Source organism: Pungitius pungitius, chromosome 13 (genome assembly GCF_949316345.1).
Source record: "Pungitius pungitius chromosome 13, fPunPun2.1, whole genome shotgun sequence".
In the NCBI taxonomy this organism is placed as follows: Eukaryota; Metazoa; Chordata; class Actinopteri; order Perciformes; family Gasterosteidae; genus Pungitius; species Pungitius pungitius.
Window position 1 is genome coordinate 3,700,811 of NC_084912.1, and position 18,804 is coordinate 3,719,614.

The 18,804-nt window shown below is 42.7% G+C and overlaps 1 protein-coding gene across 10 annotated transcripts in view; it reads left to right on the top strand.

Moving 5' to 3' along the window:
- The first annotated feature begins 119 nt into the window (after nt 1–119).
- Nucleotides 120–18,804, top strand: part of usp54a (ubiquitin specific peptidase 54a) — a 37,228-nt gene continuing 18,543 nt past the window's right edge. For 2 of the 10 annotated variants that reach the window (XM_037464954.2, XM_037464960.2), the window contains exons 1-2: nt 3,377–3,603; nt 15,703–16,288. In XM_037464954.2, coding sequence (XP_037320851.2) covers nt 16,097–16,288 — 192 coding nt within the window. In that variant the 5' untranslated portion in view covers nt 3,377–3,603; nt 15,703–16,096. Of the gene's footprint in view, nt 195–3,376; nt 3,604–9,835; nt 9,972–10,064; nt 10,210–15,702; nt 16,289–18,804 lie in introns of those variants that run through there. The other 8 variants (XM_037464965.2, XM_037464964.2, XM_037464956.2 and 5 more) reach the window with 7 other exon arrangements.

Consider the following 18,804-nt stretch of genomic DNA (forward strand, 5'->3'; position numbering starts at 1 on the left):
ATCAATTACTAATTAATTATATATATATATATATATATGAATATAGAGAGTATCTCACTAGAAAATATCCTTGTGAAGCTCAGGAATGTCGTCATTCTAGTTCTTTCATTTTGAAAGGACGACCGGACGTGGTTGGTGTTTGCTGACGTCAGCTTGTCTCCCGTCTTCACTCATCCGTCCCTCAGAGTCTGAAGGTAAGCAGCTGGCTTCTGGAGGAGGAGGAGGAGTAGGGGGGGGGGCAGTGACGCAGCTTTAATGTTTATCGGACTGTTCGCTCTTTAAACCGGCACCTGCTGCGCATTGTCTTTGTACGCGCGTGTATGTGTGTGCTCGCGTTACTATGCGCGTGCACATTGACGCTACGCGTGCACATCACATGCGTCCATCTTTTTGCCGCTGTGAAACAGATGCTACTGGTGTTTAAAGCTGCAGGAGAAGCTTCGATGTACGTGTGCGTGCGTGCGTGCATGTGTGAGGGTTCCGCGTGTTCGTACGTGTGTGTGTGTGTGTGTCAGGATTCTTCTGTTTTCTGTTGTATGTTTCTGTTGTTTCCTCTTCACTGATTCTCTTCATGAAAAATATTTATGTTGTAAAAGTTTCTGAATTATTATATATTTAAACATTTAGGAATTAAACGTAAGGATTAAACCAAAGATAAGTAACTAAAACGAGCCGAATTTTGTAATAGTATTTATCTTTTTGCAATAAAAAGACCTGACCACCTGATTATTATTATGCGTGTTTTAGAATGTGTGTGTGTGTGTGTGTGTGTGTTTATCTTAACTTCTCTAATGCAGTAAGATCAGTTCAGTCCACCCTGGACTTATTTGACATTTCCTGACATGGCCACACTCTACTCAGACGATGTCATCTTTATGTCATAGCTTGAGTATACAGACTCAATCAACCTCTACAGACTAAAGGTGTGTGGGGGGGTTCAACCAATCAGGGATCCTGAAAATGAAACACACAATCCAGTTGCACTATGGGAATTGCAGTGTTTCGGATAACTAAAATCAGGACGTCCTCGCCTCTGTTGCACGCATTTAGAGCATTCTTCGTTTTAATAAAGGCATCGTGGGGAGACAGTTAAGAAGAGACAAATTGATGTAAAGTTGTGAACATATGAGCGGCTTTAGAATAAAAGTAAGTCATACAACTCAAAGTCTTTCTCTCTCTCTCAGTCTGCATTCCTAATGAGAGTGTGTATTGTTGCATTGTTGTGTAAAATTAGCAAATGAATAAAACCTTAGATGCTGACACTCCGTTCCCACGCTGAGTGTGTTATATGTATGTGTGTGTGTGTGTGTGTGCCCCCCATACACACACACACACACACACACACACACACACACACACACATACACCACACTTCTCTTTAAAAAGAGATTTGTTGTGAAAATCTTGTCTGTGAGAATCTGTACAGCTTAAATGTTTAAATGTACTATTTTATACCTATTGAAAATGAATGAATGAATGAATGGTCAGAATGTGTTTGGGAAATCAAGAAATAACAAAGGCCCATAAGCAGTAGTTCCTTTTTAATCTAAAGGGGTGTAACTTTATCAAGGTGAATTAACCTAAAGTAAAAGTACTCAAGATGCAACCAAAACAGGTGCTTTCCCTGTTACATTACATCATGAATTTAGGTTATTTTTGTCATTGCAGATGTGCATTTTGATGTTGTAGGTGACTCCACAGGAGCTTTTTCTGAAGACATAATGCATTTGTTGGTCTAACTCTTTACACAGTTGTGTGGTATTTTATGCATTGGTGCAGAGTTCAGAGTTCTGTAACGTAAAATGAAATCACTGAAGTAAAGGACAAGTACATCAACGTTGTATTTAAGCACTCTCTAATCTCAATGGCCTCTCGCCGATTGCTGTCTGTCGGCCGTGGGCCTGAGCTGCAGCTCTATCGCCGTGGCGACAGAGAGCAGGCTGGTCGCCATGGGAGACGAGACAGAAATAAGTGCGTGTCATTATTTGTGTGTGTGTGTGTGTGTGTGTGTGTTTTCTACTCCACACATATGATTACAGTGATACAAAACCCAAAGGGCTGCTTTCACACACATATAACTGAGACTTTCAGTGTGTATCTGTGTGTGTGTGTGTGTGTGTGTGTTACGCTGCCTATTATCGTGAGGTAATAGTTTTTTTTACTGTTTAACAAACACTAAAGAGCGGTGGGAGTGAAACCGTACGGGTGGACGGGGTTCCGGCTTCCTCAGGGCCGCGCAGTAAGCTGCTCCAGCAGAGCTCCGGCGGTTTTAGGGATGCGATGTTGTGGACTCACAGATAAGAAGAGCAGCCGGCTTCAATTTACATGAGGCTGATAGTACTTCTGTGTTTCAAGTAAGACGGATTTTTGATGCAGGACTTTGAATTGGAATTTGAATAGTTTTTGGTACTGAGATCTGAGTGCATTTTCAAAATGTACAAAGAAGAAGCTGTAGCAGCTGGATATACAGAACATGTGAGGAGCTGGTATTTGGATTATTTCATAACCTTTTGCCACAGCCCCCTCCTTTTGCCATTCTTTTAATTGACCCCATGACCTTGCCTCTATTGCCACCCTCAGGACAAACATTGCAATGTTGAGACTGACTGCAGTTGACTGCTGCATTGTTTTTATTCCTCTCCCTCCTGGCGTTTCATCTCCAATATGAAATTACTCAGAATATAATCCTCCTTCGTTTTTTGGCATTTGCATCTTTCATTAATTGGTTGCTTCATCCTGTGTGTGTGTGTTTACAGCCCCAGCGGGGTCTCTAGAAGTAATAACGGGAATCACATTTAGCTCCCGGCAACACGCTCCCCTCATTAGATACAGAAAAAGTGTTGCCTCGATGTGACGCCCTTGCAACCCCGAGGTGGCGAAGCGGAATTAAATGTTGCGGCTTAATGTGTTTTAAAATTCATTAGTTGTAAATATTGCAGGTGCCTACTTTCATGTGTCAAGCTTTGATCGGACGGGAACTTGAAATGGGGCACGCCAGCCGGATGCACCGAGGACCCAATGCTGTAATCATTGTGTGGAACAAATGATCTCTCTCGCACACATTAAAACGAGCTACAGGCCTCCTGTGGTGGAGAGTCTGATGTGCTGTAATGGGACTCTCCGGAGTGATGGCTTGACATCCCACCTCTTCTATGTCATATTGTCCATAAAAATGCGAAAATTAAGAGATTTAAAATACATTCTTAAATCCAAAACCCAAATATGTTCAGTTTATAGTCATGATGTTTAAGGTTACATTGTACAATATGTAGCCAGTCTGTGCTTTCAGGCATCTTGACACTTTCCCTTTAAGAGATCCAGGAAGTGCTTCTGAGCAAAGGGGGCGGCGGCTGAGGGGCGGTGCTTGTGGAGGAAACAGGTGTGTGTGGCGAAAGGGATGATGTCATTGTCTTGCTGAGTCACCTGGGAGACGGCCGCCTAGTGTAGCGTGGCCCGGAGAGAGATAAAAGAGGAGGAGGAGGAGGAGGAGGCAGAAGGGCTGCCTTCATCACTCGTGCTTTTCTCCCTGTGGAGGCGTCGGTGTGAGGAAGCAGGCCCAGCAGAGGAGGAAGAGGAGGCATTGGATTCCTGCTGTTTGTCAAGGTGAGAGGGAGAGGGAGAGAGAGAGAGAGGTAGAGAGAGAGGGAGAGAGAGAGAGAGAGCGATATGAACCATCTCACCAGACCTTTACAAAATGGGTTCATTTTTACTCCTTGCTCTACTGTGGTACTTGATTTATGACCTCACCTGTGTGAAGGACCATGATGTAACTCTATAACTCACTTAGATACTCCCCTCTGCCTCTGTGGTTCCAGAAGAAGAAGAAGTGGAATTTTTCACGCTTCGTATTGATCATTTTTGGCTCAGAGGGATTAATCTATGTTGCATGTTATGTCCACAACGTGCACTAAACTTGGCGCATTGAGCCTCTGAACATCTGTTGCACGAAGAGTTTCAATCTGCTCTTTAAAGTGAGGGTGATTTGTGTGGCGGCACCGAGGAGGAGGAGGAGGAGGAGGAGGAGGAACAGACATGCATCAAACCGCCTCCCTTAGAGGCCGGTCTGTAATTTCTCCAGTTGCACCTTGGTTTAGCAGTCAGTTTGGCCTCCATTCATCTTCCCTCCCTGTTTCGTGGTTGTTGTGACTCTGTGGATGAACACTCTGCTTGTTTGACAGAGGAAGCAGAGCTGCTCGTCGAAGTTTAAAAAAAAAAAAGCTTTGTTGACAGGGGGGGTTACTACAGAGCTAAAACCTACAACTCGAATAAACATTGTCAGGTTCAACGTGTCTCGTGACCTTCCGGGGTCGAAGCTCCTAAACAAACAATGCGTCAGTCAGTCCACAATTCAGACTCGTCATCTTGGATTGAAGACTAATTGTAGTATTTATGTCCTTGTCTGAAAAAAGTCTGAAGAATTCAGTTCTCTCACAAACAGTCTCCTCTACTCTGGACTCTGTGTAAACGGACTATCCATCAGACCTCAGTTAACTATTCATCAACGGCCTATTTTAATATGCAATGAATGCATAAATAAGGCTGATTACAATTATCACGTAAAATCCCCCCACAGTGAAGAATGATCACATCACAATCAGACGGTTTTATCCACTAAACAAGGAGATATATTTCTTATTTTCATCCGCAAAAAAACCAAACTGCACTTTATGACGTATCTTGAATTCCTTTTCTTCCATGAAATCCATTCGGCCTCGTTTCCAAGGTGACCACCAATACGTATCTCACCAACCGAAGCAGAGAAATGGTGTCAGAGGTCTTAAGTGGCAGCGCTTGTCGGCTGTAAATATGTCCAGAAAACGATTTCACTAGTGATTTATCCCTCGATTTATCAACACGAGGTTCAGTACGTCTAAAGTTACAATAATGTGACAGACAAAAAGCACAGAGGCAACAGGTGACTAATTGTTTGTAACACACACACACACACACAGCCCTAGGGCTGTGTGTGTGTGTGTGTGTGTGTGTGTGTGTGTGTGTGTGTGTGTGTCACACCATCGTATGACTGGGAGTGTAAACACTGTAGATGTCATACTGATATATGGGAGGGTGATGTCATCGAGGAAGTGGACATAGTGAAATTAAAGCCCACACTGCAACTGTACCATATACCGGCATGTCACATGACCCTCTGCCTGGTGTCACATGACCTTGTGCTTCCTGTTTGGCTGCTTGAACCAGAAAGGTTCATTTGTGTAACCCTTTTAAACAATAAGGTTTGTGAGCTTCTCGTAGAAGGTCACATGAGATATAAATTAAATGGGGACGTGTTTGAAGGCAACACAAACGTCTTAAAGAAGACTGAACATCTACGTGGGTTGATGGGGGCTGCTTTGGGTCAGACTAATGTTTCCCAATAACTACAGGAGAGACTTTCCCGGAACTTTTGTTCACGTTCATGTTCCCGTATTGTTATCCGTGTTCACGGGTCGGTGGGGTCTGATTTGGGTCAGACTAATGTTTCCCAATAACTACGGGAGAGACTTTCCTGGAACTTTTGTTCCCCAGAGGATGCCTCCTACCGCCTGGAGGGCTCTTCTTGAGCCGCCACAAGGTTCAGCTTTTGGGGATCCACTGCTGGAGGGCTTGGGATAAAATGTGCTTCAGGTAACAATTTCACAAAGTGATCCTCTAAAACGTGTTAACTACGTGTGAACTACTTTGTTTTTACGACCAATCAACTAATGTCATTCCCCTCAGACTCAGCTCTGCCTTCTATTTACTAAAAGATGTTGAGGTTTGAACTGCACATAAATTACCTGACTATTTTATCTGCTGTGGTACTACTACTTTTACTCGACTCTGATATATGAATAGCCCTTTTCCTGCTGGTTGTGGTTTAATTCACATAACTTGTTAACACAAACATATTACTGTGTGCATCTTTTTAAAAATGTCATCTTTCAGACCTTTATGACACTCCTCCCTCAAATTCTAAATAGTCTTAAGTAGGCACATGTAGCTAATCAAACTCATGTACTTTTTTATTTAAATTGAAATTTGAATGTAGGACATTTACATACTTTTGCTAATATCCTCTTCATCATCATCTTCAGTATTGTTTATTGTTACAGTCGGGACTAAACTGGTACAAACAGGACACACACGCACACACACACACACACACACACGCACACACTAATGAGCAGGAAGCGTTAGCAGGTCAGCAGCGTTTCTCTCTCCTCTGTCCCGGGCTTCTCTCTTTGTGTTCAGATGCTTCGGCTTTTTTGTCTGCGAGTCTTGGCTCTCACTTCACTGAGCTCTTTGTTCCTCACCATTGAACCACTGAGAGGGACAGTAACCATCAAGCAGGACCCCGGGAGGAGATGGAAATGACATGTCATTGTTGAGTGTGTTTGAAAACGCGTTGCTGTCCATCAGTCTTCTACACAGCCGTCGGAAAGAATATCGCACGCACTCGTCAAAATGGACTAAAGCGTGTTTTTATTCCTTTTGAAAGTACCTCTAATGGTAAAAGTTATACGTGTAATTTTTTTGTTTATGTGCGGGATAACTGAACAAATGAATTCATGTTCATAAATATATCATTAAAGTGACATGGTTAACTGTTTTTCGGCATAGTAGGAAAAACAAGTTGAGATTAAAGTTAACATAAAATACTGTGAAGAAGAACTTTACTTTAAAAATACTTTTTCACTTTAATGCAACATTTTCCTCTTCTGTGGCATCTGATTTCTCGCTTTGATGGCCCACTCATCACTGTTGTCCTTGGGGTGTGACCTCTGACCCTTGACCCCGTCGATGCTGCTCGCCCTGCTCTGTTTGATCCTCTCTGGGTAGAAACGGTCAACTTAAATATCCCAATATGCAGGAAGGAAAGACGGCGCATCTCCCTTTTTTTGTTAATCATTAAAATGTTTCAATCCGTGCGTCGGTGTGACAAAACAAAAAGTTTTATGGCGCAAAAATAATAGAGAATAGAATAGTAGAGATCTGAAGCATGTTTGAGGATCAGCAGTTGAGTTTAACTTGGATTAAATGACTTGACTTATTTAACGTTGAACAACAGCCATTAATATATTTCCCACATGACGCCCTAAAAAATAAAAGACTGCATTTCCTCCATTCTGATGAATGTATTTTGTATGTTAAAGATACCACTTTTTCAAGGAAAATGGAGTGGAATTCAATCCGGCAAAAGCCCCCCCTTTTTTTTTAGTTCCATGTTATTAGTGGTGGGGGGGCCCACTTGACCTTTTTCTGTTGCGCCCCCCCCCACTCAGGAAAACCCTCCCCCCCTGCTGTTTTCAGGTGTTTCCAATGAGCTGTGTTGACTTTATCAGACGGCATCTGTTTACTCAGACCTGCTCACACGAGCCGGCACAGCGATAAGCGCCGTTGCGTCGTGTTTTTGCCACACTGCAGTGGAACTTCTCACCGGAGGGGGGGGGGGAAATGAGCGCTGCTGCCGTGCTTTTAATTTGAAAACACTAGCAAGTGACATTCCTGTCAATTAAGGAATTCCCTCAAATTCTGTGCAGGTTTTATTTAGTAGTAAATTAAGTTGGCGAGCTGAGAGAGTCCGGCTCTGACAGGTTTCAAATCCAAACATGCAGTAATACTCATGAAGTACGTAAGTAAGTATTTGTTCCATATTATCTTCCATCTGACAGTCACTAGACTTTTCCTTCCTCCCGCTCTACAAACTGTTTGCTTTTCATTTTAGTTCAGTGATGGAAATTGAAAATGTAGATCCTTTTATTTAAGCAACGGTTCTTTTAACATGTGAAAAAATACCCCTCGACAAGTCAAATAAGAAACTCCTCATTAGCCAAAAATAAATGTAACCATTTTGCAAAATGGCCAATTTCCAAATAAAATGAATCCCTGGATTTAATGAGTCCATATACTTCTTGGTGGCCTAATCTATAATAATGGATAATTTCCTAATACTATTTTATAAATATAAATTTGTGACCAAAGGTGTTGGGGAGTGAAAAGTACTTCTCTCTGAGTGGAGTAGAAGTATAAAGTAGCTCAAGATGGAAATAGAGAAGTACAAGAACGCTAACAAACGGGAGGATCCACATAAAGGATAATAAGTAAGACCCCTGCAACCGTCTTTAGCCCTGTTCGGCCCCGTTCAGCCCACTTCGGCCCTGTTTTAATAGAAACCAGGTTGAGCAGTTTCCCCTGAAGGAATGTTTGAGGGCTGTGGTTCAGATCTGCCCCCCCCCCCCCCAAACACTCGGCTCCCCACGGGGCAAACGCCTTCTTCGGGTTTTTGTTTCATTAAACATCATGAATTCATTTTCGCCGCCTGCCATCCGTCGCACACATTTCATCCTCCTGTTTGTACGGTCGGCCTTCTTACGAAGCTCCAGAGGTTATTTGGCTTGGATCAGCAGTAGAAGTGGCAGCAGCAGTTGGTACTAGTTATAGCGAGACGCTGGGATGTCAGGGATATTTTATTATGGACATTACGTTTTTAGCATGAGGAAAATAATCCAAGACAAATAGTTTCATTGTTTTTCTTGCGTTTTACAATTCACTATTGATGAAACAATAAACATAACTATTAGAGCAATGCATCAAAACAGGAGATGTGACAGAGTAAAAACAATTGACTACAATCCAAAAATAATTCATGGTGTAGGAAGTTACTGTATCTGGATATAGTTTTCAAGATAAATATGAAAAAATGTAACTCCACCTTGGTGTTCTTTTGAATTGGGGACATTTATTTGTTGTTTCTTAAGTCACACTTGTATTCGCAGCAGCTAGTCATGAAGGAATATCAGTCGTACAGTTTGTAGAGTTACTTCTGGTGGGGGATTTAGTAGCAGTAGTCCTAAAACGCTGGCACAATGGCTAGTGTCTGCAGTAACTGATTAAATATCATTTAGAATCAAATATGTATCTGAATTCCAGCTAACGAAACACTCTGACTGACTTGTGTGTGTGAGTCAGTCATTGGTTTATTATAATAAACCGGTTTTATGAGTCCTCGGTGCAGTGTGTTGTGTTAGGCTGGTGTGTGTGAGCTGGCACATATTGATCCTGACATGTTTCTAAGGCGATCAATACCAGAATCAATAAAGTCAGAGACAAACACACACAGAGGCAAATACACACACACACACATTGCTGTTGAAGCAAAACTTCAGCTCAGTTTAAGGATAAAAGGCACCTTCTGACCTTTTCAAAATGTTTTGTTTTAGTTCTGTGATACATTTCTTTCCACTGAATTTATCCAACAGCTTTAGTAACCATGCCGATTGAGAGTTTGGCGTAGGAGTAGGAGCAATGTTATAACACTTTAAAACAAAACATGGATTCCACTTTATTGTCAACTTTTTTGATTGTTGAATCAGGAATCAGGAATCAGGTTTATTGCCATAATATGTTGTACATACATGGAAATTGTCTTGGCGGAAGGTGCATGACAGAAGACAGTACAATAATGACGACATAGTGCAAATAAGATAAAAAATAAAATAAAAGTATAATAAAATATAAAATATTAGCAGAAGTTATTTTTCCAGCTTTGCAAATATTAAAATGATTTCCCTTTTTGATAATTTTAATTTAATATATTCACAATAATGTTGATGATTGGACTAAAACAAACATTGTGTGCCTTTAATTTTTTTTTTTTTTTTTTTAAATAATTGCACGCGTAATAACACATGTAATAAGTCACGGGGGACATTTTCTACCAATAACATTACCTATAAATACTCTTAAATACTCTACTATATAAATACTCCCTTTTCCTTATACTACCGACGCGCACACTCGCGCGCACGCATCGGAGCGGACGCACGCGCTGACGCACGCGCTCCGCGCTGCAGGTACTGGCCCCTCCCCCTTCCGCGCGCCGCCGGCCGGTCTGAACACAATAACCGCCGCTGCTCGCCGGTAGCTTCGGACCAAACACCGTACTCGGGTCAGCCGGGATTTCCGTCTCTCCTCCGGGTCTCGCGTCACAGGTGAGCCCCCCCTCGAACCTCCGTGTTAGTGTTGTGTTTTTTTTTTGTGTCTCCCGTCTGCGTGTCCGTGGATTTGAACGTAGCCGAGACACACAAAAAAGAAGAAGAAGAAGAAAAAACCCCGTTACTCTCGTTCAACCGGCGTTAGCTAACGTTAGTGCTGCGCCGTCGGTGACCGGGGCTTCCAACGCGGCTCGGTATCAAACGACGTGTGGGTTAAGTAGCGAGCCGGGTTCCGGTAGGTTTTTTATTTCTTTAGTGCTTTTCTTCTTTCTTTAGGGAGAACTATTCGGTTCAAACGCCGCGTCGTTTTGCCGTCCGTGAAGTTGGCTGGAAGTGATGAACCGTTAACGGCAGAGCCCCGGTGGCCCCTCGGTCTCGGACCGGGCACTGCGCCGGACAGACAACTTGGGCTTGTGATTTTGTTTTAATATTTTTTTTTAAAACTCAGCTCCTGGTGTCCCCCTCCGCTGTGAAGACAGGAGTCAGAGGTCCCGGTAGTTTTCATTGTGATGAAGATCCACGTTCTTCTCCTCGGCTCCTCTTCTTTAAAGTGACGTATGTAACGTTACATTCTGTAGATTGTACGTTACGGCGGCCACTTTAAAAGTGCAAAACGAACAAAAACACCGGAGAGATTGTTTAACAGAGCAACAAACAACCTGTAGGTCCGGTCCGAGGAGCACGAACGGACTGCTCTTTTCGTAAAGGAATGAATCAAAGCGATGCATCCCTTTTTATATATTTATATATATATATCATCTATTCCTGAACATCTATTCAGGAAAGAGATTTTTGTCTGTGCGTGCAGCCACTGAGTTTTAAATTAAAGGGCTCATTATTCGGCAGTGTTCATGGGAGAATAATGTGTTGAAAGAACAGCAGGAGGAGCTCCTCCCAGTCGGGATGATTTACTGGTTATTCACTGGGAGTGCTGGAAGCTGCTGCTGCTGGGAGGAATGTGGGGAGTGAAAATTAGAACAATACCCTCACAACGGGGGGATGTGATGGAGAGGAAACAACCAGCAGAGTCTTATTTGGCTCGTGGAAAAACTGAAGTTTGGGTTTAAGAAGTTTTTTTTTATTTATTTTTTTAGAAACGCCCATTTTGGAATAAAATCACAGGAGCTCAGTCTGTGTTTTGGGCTTCTTCCATGTGTGATGGAGATTCAAAGTATGTAGTTAGTTTCTGGATATCAGTGGTGGAAGAAATACTCAACTTAAATTAAACATGTGTCATAGCCCAAAAATACTTCCTGCAAATAAAAAATACTTGAATGTTAAGTTAGTAAATTATTCATCTTTCAAATGCAAATGCATATGACGGTTGCATGCATAATACTAATGGTTAGTACTACTTTGTATAACATGGCCTAAGAATGTTGAATTTTTTTTTTAAAGAAGTTTAGAGAATGATAACACGGGTCCTTCTAAGCATGTCTGGTGTTAAAATGAGTTCTTTTTTTGGCAATTGACACCTCACCCGCCATGTTTTTCTGTAACAAACGTCATCACGGTGGCATCCTGAAAGCTAACGTTACAGCTTTTCGCCCGAATCCGTCCTCCCTTTTTTTGGTCATGAACCAGCTGCAGCCCCCTTTCAGCCGAAGTGTCCTTGACGGAGTCTCCTCGCCCGAGAGCCCAGAAGCTCACGCACTCCTTTCTCTGGGTAGAATGAGACGATTTGAAGTGCTCAACGTTTCCCAAATTCTCTCTCAAGTTATTTTGGTTTGGTTGCAGCTGTGAAGGACTGCTGTGTATTCATGAGCTGTCCTTTTTAGTCATTAGGCCCCAAATCTTCCCCTAGACCGACTGCCAACGAGGTCAGCCGCGAAAAAGAGCTCCCTGAGCCCAGAAAGCTTCTTAGAAAATATATTTGACTTCTGTGATTCTCTCAAGAGAGTTCCATGTTCCGTATATATTACTTTTTATTTATGTTGAGTCCTCAACAAGAAATGATAAAAGGTTGTTTCGTTAAATTACCTTCGTCCTTCTCCTTCTGGGATCATCCACCATCACCTCGTGCTATTGAGTGTTTTCTCCCTCCGTCTCCATCACCAATACTTTTTGAAATATTGCTGAACAGCTGGACGTGGCTGAATATTTTAAATCCTTTATTTTATATTACTGAAGCAACTGAAATCAATAGGAAAACACATAGTTTGCTAATTTATCTTGTGTATTCTACATTGCAGCTCCAGCATTAAGGAAGTGCAGGTTTCTTGCTTGACACTTCTCAATGTGACAGCAAATTGATCTCTTACATTTTGGTCTCGTAACGGGGTTCCTCCTAAATGTCGAGTCCACTGGCTTCACCGTGTGTAGTTCATCTTCACTGATGTTGAATCTGAACAACATCTTGGTGAAAATGAGTCGGATAACGATCGAAATCTGGCATCTGTAAATTCACCAGTCAAGTCAGTCCGGATCTGATCGATTCTCTGACTGCCTGTCTGCCTGTCTGCCTGCCTGCCTGCCTGCCTGCCTGCTGCCAGACCCTTTTATCTGTGCTGCACCACCATCCCTGCTGGCATCATCCCAGTGTTCCCAGTAGCATCGCGCCTCCTGGTAGTTCCCCCGCCGGTGCTGCAGAGTGGCTGCAGGGAGCTGGATCCAAGCCAGCATGGCGAATTAGAGGCGATTATAGCTGCGTGTTTGTGCGTGTGCGTGTGCGTGTGTGTGTGTGTGTGCGTGTGTGTGTGTGTGTGTGCGTGAAGTGTGTGTGTGAGCGGCCTCTGCGACAGACTGGCATTTTGTTATGTAACTAATTTCACACCGAAGCAGTCGGAGTGCTCGCCAGGCGAGGAAGCAACCTTTAATCAGCTGAAGTAGTCCTGGTTCTCTGATTGGTTAGTCTGCTGTCCAGGTACACAGACTGTCACCTGGGTCCCATTCTGTTCTGGTCTCCTTTAGTTTCCTAGAAAAGCGACCAAATGGAAAAACACCATGATTGTTGCTGCCTTAAAGCTAGTGTTGATGGTATTATTAATAATGAATAAGCATTTTTGTTATATTTTTTTGCATTCACTTTACGTCATCAAAACAAACAATGAATAAAATACTCTAGGAAAAAAAGAAAATCCTTGGCTGTCACAAGACTGTAAATATTCCAGCTAAATGAAACTATTGAACTAATAATACTAAGCGGAACTATCTGCGTGAACAGATACTCCAATCCGGGTAAAATGACCCTTCACAATAAGTTTCTCATCTCATTTCCTGGAAAGTTCTAAATACAGATTTTAGTCTTTATTACCAGGAAGCAGAGATGAGTCCAGTCCTATTAGTGTGCTCATCTCAGTTATTTAGGGTGAATGTAACCACGCTTTTATTATGGTCTATTTCTATAATCCTACTGGCTCCATAAGCCTCTAACTGCCTCTCACTTAGTCTCAATTTTACACTTCTTTTCTGTTTTAATGATTGTTTCTCTGGTGTTGATTCAACCTTTGGACCCTAATGTGTTTCTATACGCTATAAAAAGCCGTAATCATTCAGGAGAAAGTCGTTTTCCAGCTCGCTGCTGTGATGAAACGGCATCTGGAAGCAGCTTCTCCATGGTTCATAAATATCATCACGACAGTTTGTCTCCATTCAGTTACTCTCAAGACTTTTTTTTCACACAATTCTAAAACTCCGATTTTTTATTTCATTCTCTTTTGAGTTAAAGTGAGGAATATATATATATATATATATATATATATATATATATACATATCATTGTGGGAATGTGTAAAGATGGTTTTTTTAACCGTCAATGTGACACAAACTCATTCTTGGCTTTTCTGTCAAATGATTTCTGTCAAAATAATCAACATTAACTGTTCATGTAAATATAATTTGCTCTTGCTGGAGCGAGTACATTTTGATTGAAAAGGGATTTGAAAGATTCACCAAATATGAAAACAAACACAAGATCTGTTTTTTTATTTTCTTTTTTATTGACTGGTCGTGTTGGCTTCATGGTTGGTTGGATTATTTATCAAGGAAAATGTTTAATTCATTTAGTTGCTTTTCATAAACTCACTTCGTGTCAGTTGCTGCTGCATCTGGCTTCTTAAGGTGTTCTCATTTGTTGTTGTTGTTGTCATTAACAAAAATCAAGGTATACACATTACAATGTTTACACTCTGATACACTGCTGCTTTTACAGTGATGCAAGTGATGGCCGACTGCAATTAACAAAATTAATGTTGCTAATGGAGGAGTGAGAGACAGAAATACAGATGGACTTTAACTAACACGTGCGCACGCACACACACACACACAGACATCCTAATCCCGTGCAGACAGACTGAGTCTGATCAGGCTAATCCCTCCCCACCGCCCTGTGGTCTGACCCGCAGTTTACCTCTTATACACTAACTACATAACACACACACACGTAGACACACATGTACGCTTACTTTCCGGCTTCTGTCACATTGTGTTGATTCATTGCTTATTGCTTATTAATTCACTGCTGAGCTCAAATGAGGATCCCAGAGTTTGACTTAAAGTCTCTTTAAGACTTTGAAAACATTTAGAGGCTTTGTTCTTGCTGAGCATCATGGGAGTTTTGAGCGGTTTGTTTTCACATTTAAAGCGGACTAATCAGGGACAGATTTACTGTAGCTTTCTCTCAAGACCTTTTGGCAATGCATGTATTTCACATTATTTAGTTTTCTAATAGGAACATGCTGCTTCTCTGCTGTGAGGAGGTTTTTAAAGCCTGGATCCTCTGAGCCGTAAAGATCAACTTTAGCTAAATACTGTTTGTTTGTGTGTGTGTGTGTGTGTGTTGTGGTCCTGTCAGCTGATCCTTCTTATTGTAAACATGCTCCTTGGAGTGACAGATCCCTCATCTCACATACCTGCATGTTCAGACGTACACACAGTACCTGAAATATATTTGTAGCTAGATATGCCAATTATAAAGTTTTGCTGTCTTTTCATACCATCTTTTAAAAATGTTGTTTAATTACTTCTCTTTTTATATTGTGTTTTTAGCCTGTTGTAAAGAAGATTTGTCCTCTGCAGCTCTGAGTGATTTTACTCTATAGATCTGCATTGTGTTTTTATATTAATTCATTGCGATTTTTTTGTGTTACTTGGCGAATAACAGCTTGAAGTCTTTGGCAGCACATGAACCACTGAGGGAGAGAAAGCATGTGGACGGAACGAGATAAGGAAGACAAAGAAAGGGCAGTAAATGCCTGTCTTCTACTGCAGTGTGAAGAAGAGGAGGAGGGTTTTCTACTTTGTCTCAATATGAAGCTTTAAAATACATTTTATAGGCCCTCAATCTAGTTAGATACTATTATTTATACAGCGTGATTTTGGCTCTGCATTACTGAATACACTTTGTTCACATTATTCTTTGCTTTTATAGTTTAACAATACTCTTCAGCTGTCTTTTTAATCTTAGTAATCTTTCACAAAGACTCTGAAGGTCTTGAAAAGCTGACCAAGAAATCAATGACGGAAATGACGCTTGGGAATTGTGTCAAGAGGGACAATCGTGTATAATTAGGAGACAATCTGGTCGTTTTTTAAAATAAAATATCTTTCAGAAAAAAAGTCAAATGAAAAAAGTTCTCTGCTGGTACCAAGTGATGGTTGGGGATCTCTGTTATAGAGGTCTTGAAATATATTTTAGTAAAAAAAGCGAGTGTATGAAATAAACTGTGTGAGCAACAGTAAAAACGAACCTTCAAACCGTCCTAATGTTGCTTTTTTTCTTCTTCTGCAGACCTGTGACCCCTGACCTCTGCGGTTATTTCTGCTGTTCAAGAGGAGGATGCGAGTTCACGGCTCAGCTGCACACATTGCCGCGTGAACACACCTGCAACACTTGGAGAGGGATGAGCCCTTAAACGGTTCGCAGTGTAAAGAAGAAAAACTTTGGAAGTTCACTCATAGTTCCCTCATCTCCTCATAGTTTCTCGCAGTTTGTCTTTGATCCACTTTCTTGCTCCTTTCTGCCGCCGGGAGACTTGATTATATTTTAAATTGGGTCCTCCCCTGTGGCGGCGGAAATGTCTCTGTCTCCTTCGACACGAGAACGAAAGACAGGAAGTTGACTCCTGCTAGGAGCGAGGCCGAGAGACCAGGAAAGCGAGAAGAAAGAGGAGAGAGCCGGGAAAATGTCGTGGAAACGGAACTACTTTGCGTCCGGTGGTGTCAGCGGCGTCGGCGGAACCGGCGCTGGCGGCAGCAAAGGTGGCGTTGGGATGCAGGGGATGTTGACGCCTCGCACCATGACGTCCATCGCTCCCAGTAAAGGGCTGAGCAACGAGCCGGGACAGAACAGCTGCTTCCTGAACAGCGCCCTGCAGGTACACACACACACACACACACACACACCGTCTCTCATTTCTTTTTCACACAAACGTACACTACGTGTCTCTCTGACCTGCTGAGCCCTGTTGTGAGACCTGTGTCAACTGAACACATGTACTCAGCTGTGACAGGACGTTCACCTGACCTTTTCTTATCAGCAAATATCTTAGATTAGATCTGCAGATTATTTTATAAATGTTATCTGTAACTCTGTAAGGCTCTGTAACAATTTTGTCTGACCCCGGTGATGTCTTCAGTTGTTTGCTTTCCTGGGTGTTTCTCCTTCATCAAATCAGAAACGTGAGGTCAAATGTCGATGGCTTCATAGTGGTAGAAGCCTCCCGATGACGGGATTACGATCCGGTGCACGCAAGTTGAAACTTTTAGCTGTACGGTGTAAGCAGCGCGGGCTGAGGTTAGCCATCAGTCTCTACAGCATGATGAGTTGAACCAGTCTCTGTTGAAAATACACTCTGTTTCACAGAGCTGCTAACGCGGCGGGAGACTCTTAATGACTTTGAAGACGACTACGGGATCTCTGTGTGAAGGGGCTTTTACGCGCATCAGTATTACTCGGCAATGCTTTGACTGAATGCATCCAGCGTAGATGCTGACTGCAGGCCCAGTTCCACCGCAGTGCCTTTGAGCCAGCCAGTTAGTCGGTTTGTAAACAGCAGTCAGGCAGATGCGCCATCCACATAACAACCAGTTTGATAATCTGCTCCATACTTATGTGAGCCTGTAATGAGCCTCCCCTAGGAGCCTGCAACACCTCCCAGACTGCACATTACACTTATTTATGACTCCGCTTTTTAAATGGGAGTCTAAGGAGGAGGTGTGTTGTGTACAGTAAGAGTCGAGACAGTGTGAGCCGTAATTATTGGTTTTCAAGCGGCGGCTGACTCATTAACCCCGCTGGGTGCGGCTGCTGCTGAAATGATACACTTGGCTGAAGAGGAAATGCTCATTACGTCGTTAGACGGGAGCTCAGTGTCCGACAGGAATACTACACACTGCCCAAGGTCAGAGGTCACCGCACACAGGCAGCACGGTGTCATCTGTTGTAAGTTGTAATCCTTATCTGAATCCTGAACTGAATTTCCACCTCAATGATAATGTCAGGTCTTGCATAGTAATAAGGCACATGTTTTAAAAGTAGTATAAAGCCTTGTGAAGTCGGATAAGTGTGGGTTATGTGGGTGGCAGGTTTAAAAAAAACGTGTGGAATCTGCAAGGTCAACATCTCTGGTCTTTTTTTCTAAAGATCAATACGGTCAAGAGTCTGACCATATTTCTAAAGAACACACCTTGTTTCCTCTGCCTGCTTCGTTATAAAAGCCTCCTTGTGTTTCAGTAGAAGTGTTTGAATGTGACGCAGCGGCGCCAGCAGGAAGGCTTGTGTTAGCATTAGCAGAAACACAATCCCACTCCGATTGGGCTGCAGGAGAGTAAACGGCGCTGCTGATGTCAATCAGATCAAATTACAACAACTTGCACTGTATTACATGCTGCTTTGTTTTCTGTCAATCCTTCGTGTTTGAACTACATACAGACTTTGTATGACCATTGGAGAGGTTTTTGTAGTACAGGTTTTTCTTTAAAGGAACTCCGAGAACAGCTCTCTTCGGTCCGGAGCAAAACACCCAAGTGTGATGGAGGAAAGGGCCACCTTGAGACTTCTTGATAATTATGTCCTGCAGATCTCTGTCGTCATCTGTTCCCTGAAGCGTGCGACGGAGAGCGAGCTGTACCCAGCATGCAATTGGGGTCCCTTTTTTCAATACCATCAACAATTTGCAGATTAGACACAACTCTTGTAAATGTGTCCCATCGATCTGTAGACCTCAACGCAGCACTTTCTGGAACGCACTGCTCTCAGTAAATCTGAGAAGTAACTCTCGGCCCGAGGTATCCGTCTGCTGAGCCACCCTCCCCCGCCGAGACCAGTGTACCGTGAACTCTCAAACTTCCTCATGACTTCCCCTCCAGCGGCCCTTTACCTCTCTGTCGGTCTGTTCTTCTCCACTCAAAGTGATCAGAAGAATTGTGAGGCCGCGAGCGGCGCAGCTGAGGGGAAGTGGAGGCGGCGTGGCGTGGCGGACCGGGGGGGGGGGGGTGGGGGGCTGTCGAGAAGCTTAGCAGCTCCGACGTGTGGAAGAAGAGGAAGAATATTGTGGTAACGAACAGCTGATCTTCTGCTGCTCAGGACATCCAGCATGCTGGTGTAGCTTTAAGAGAGTAATTCAATTGATAACCGGACAGCCTTTGATATTTACGATGTTTCCCCTCAACTTTTTGGTCCACTTTGCATGTGAAAATGTGAAGAAAAAAAAACCTAAATAATGTAAAGAGGACTTCCTAAAAGCAAGACCGACCATCTGAAGTGCAGACTAGTCCCTTCTATTCATCTCACCCGCTGGTGAGAACACTTATTTATACTTTTGAGGGGGTTTAACTGTTACTAGAACGCACCTTCTTCAGATATTTAAAGATTTCATTAACATCCGCGGCG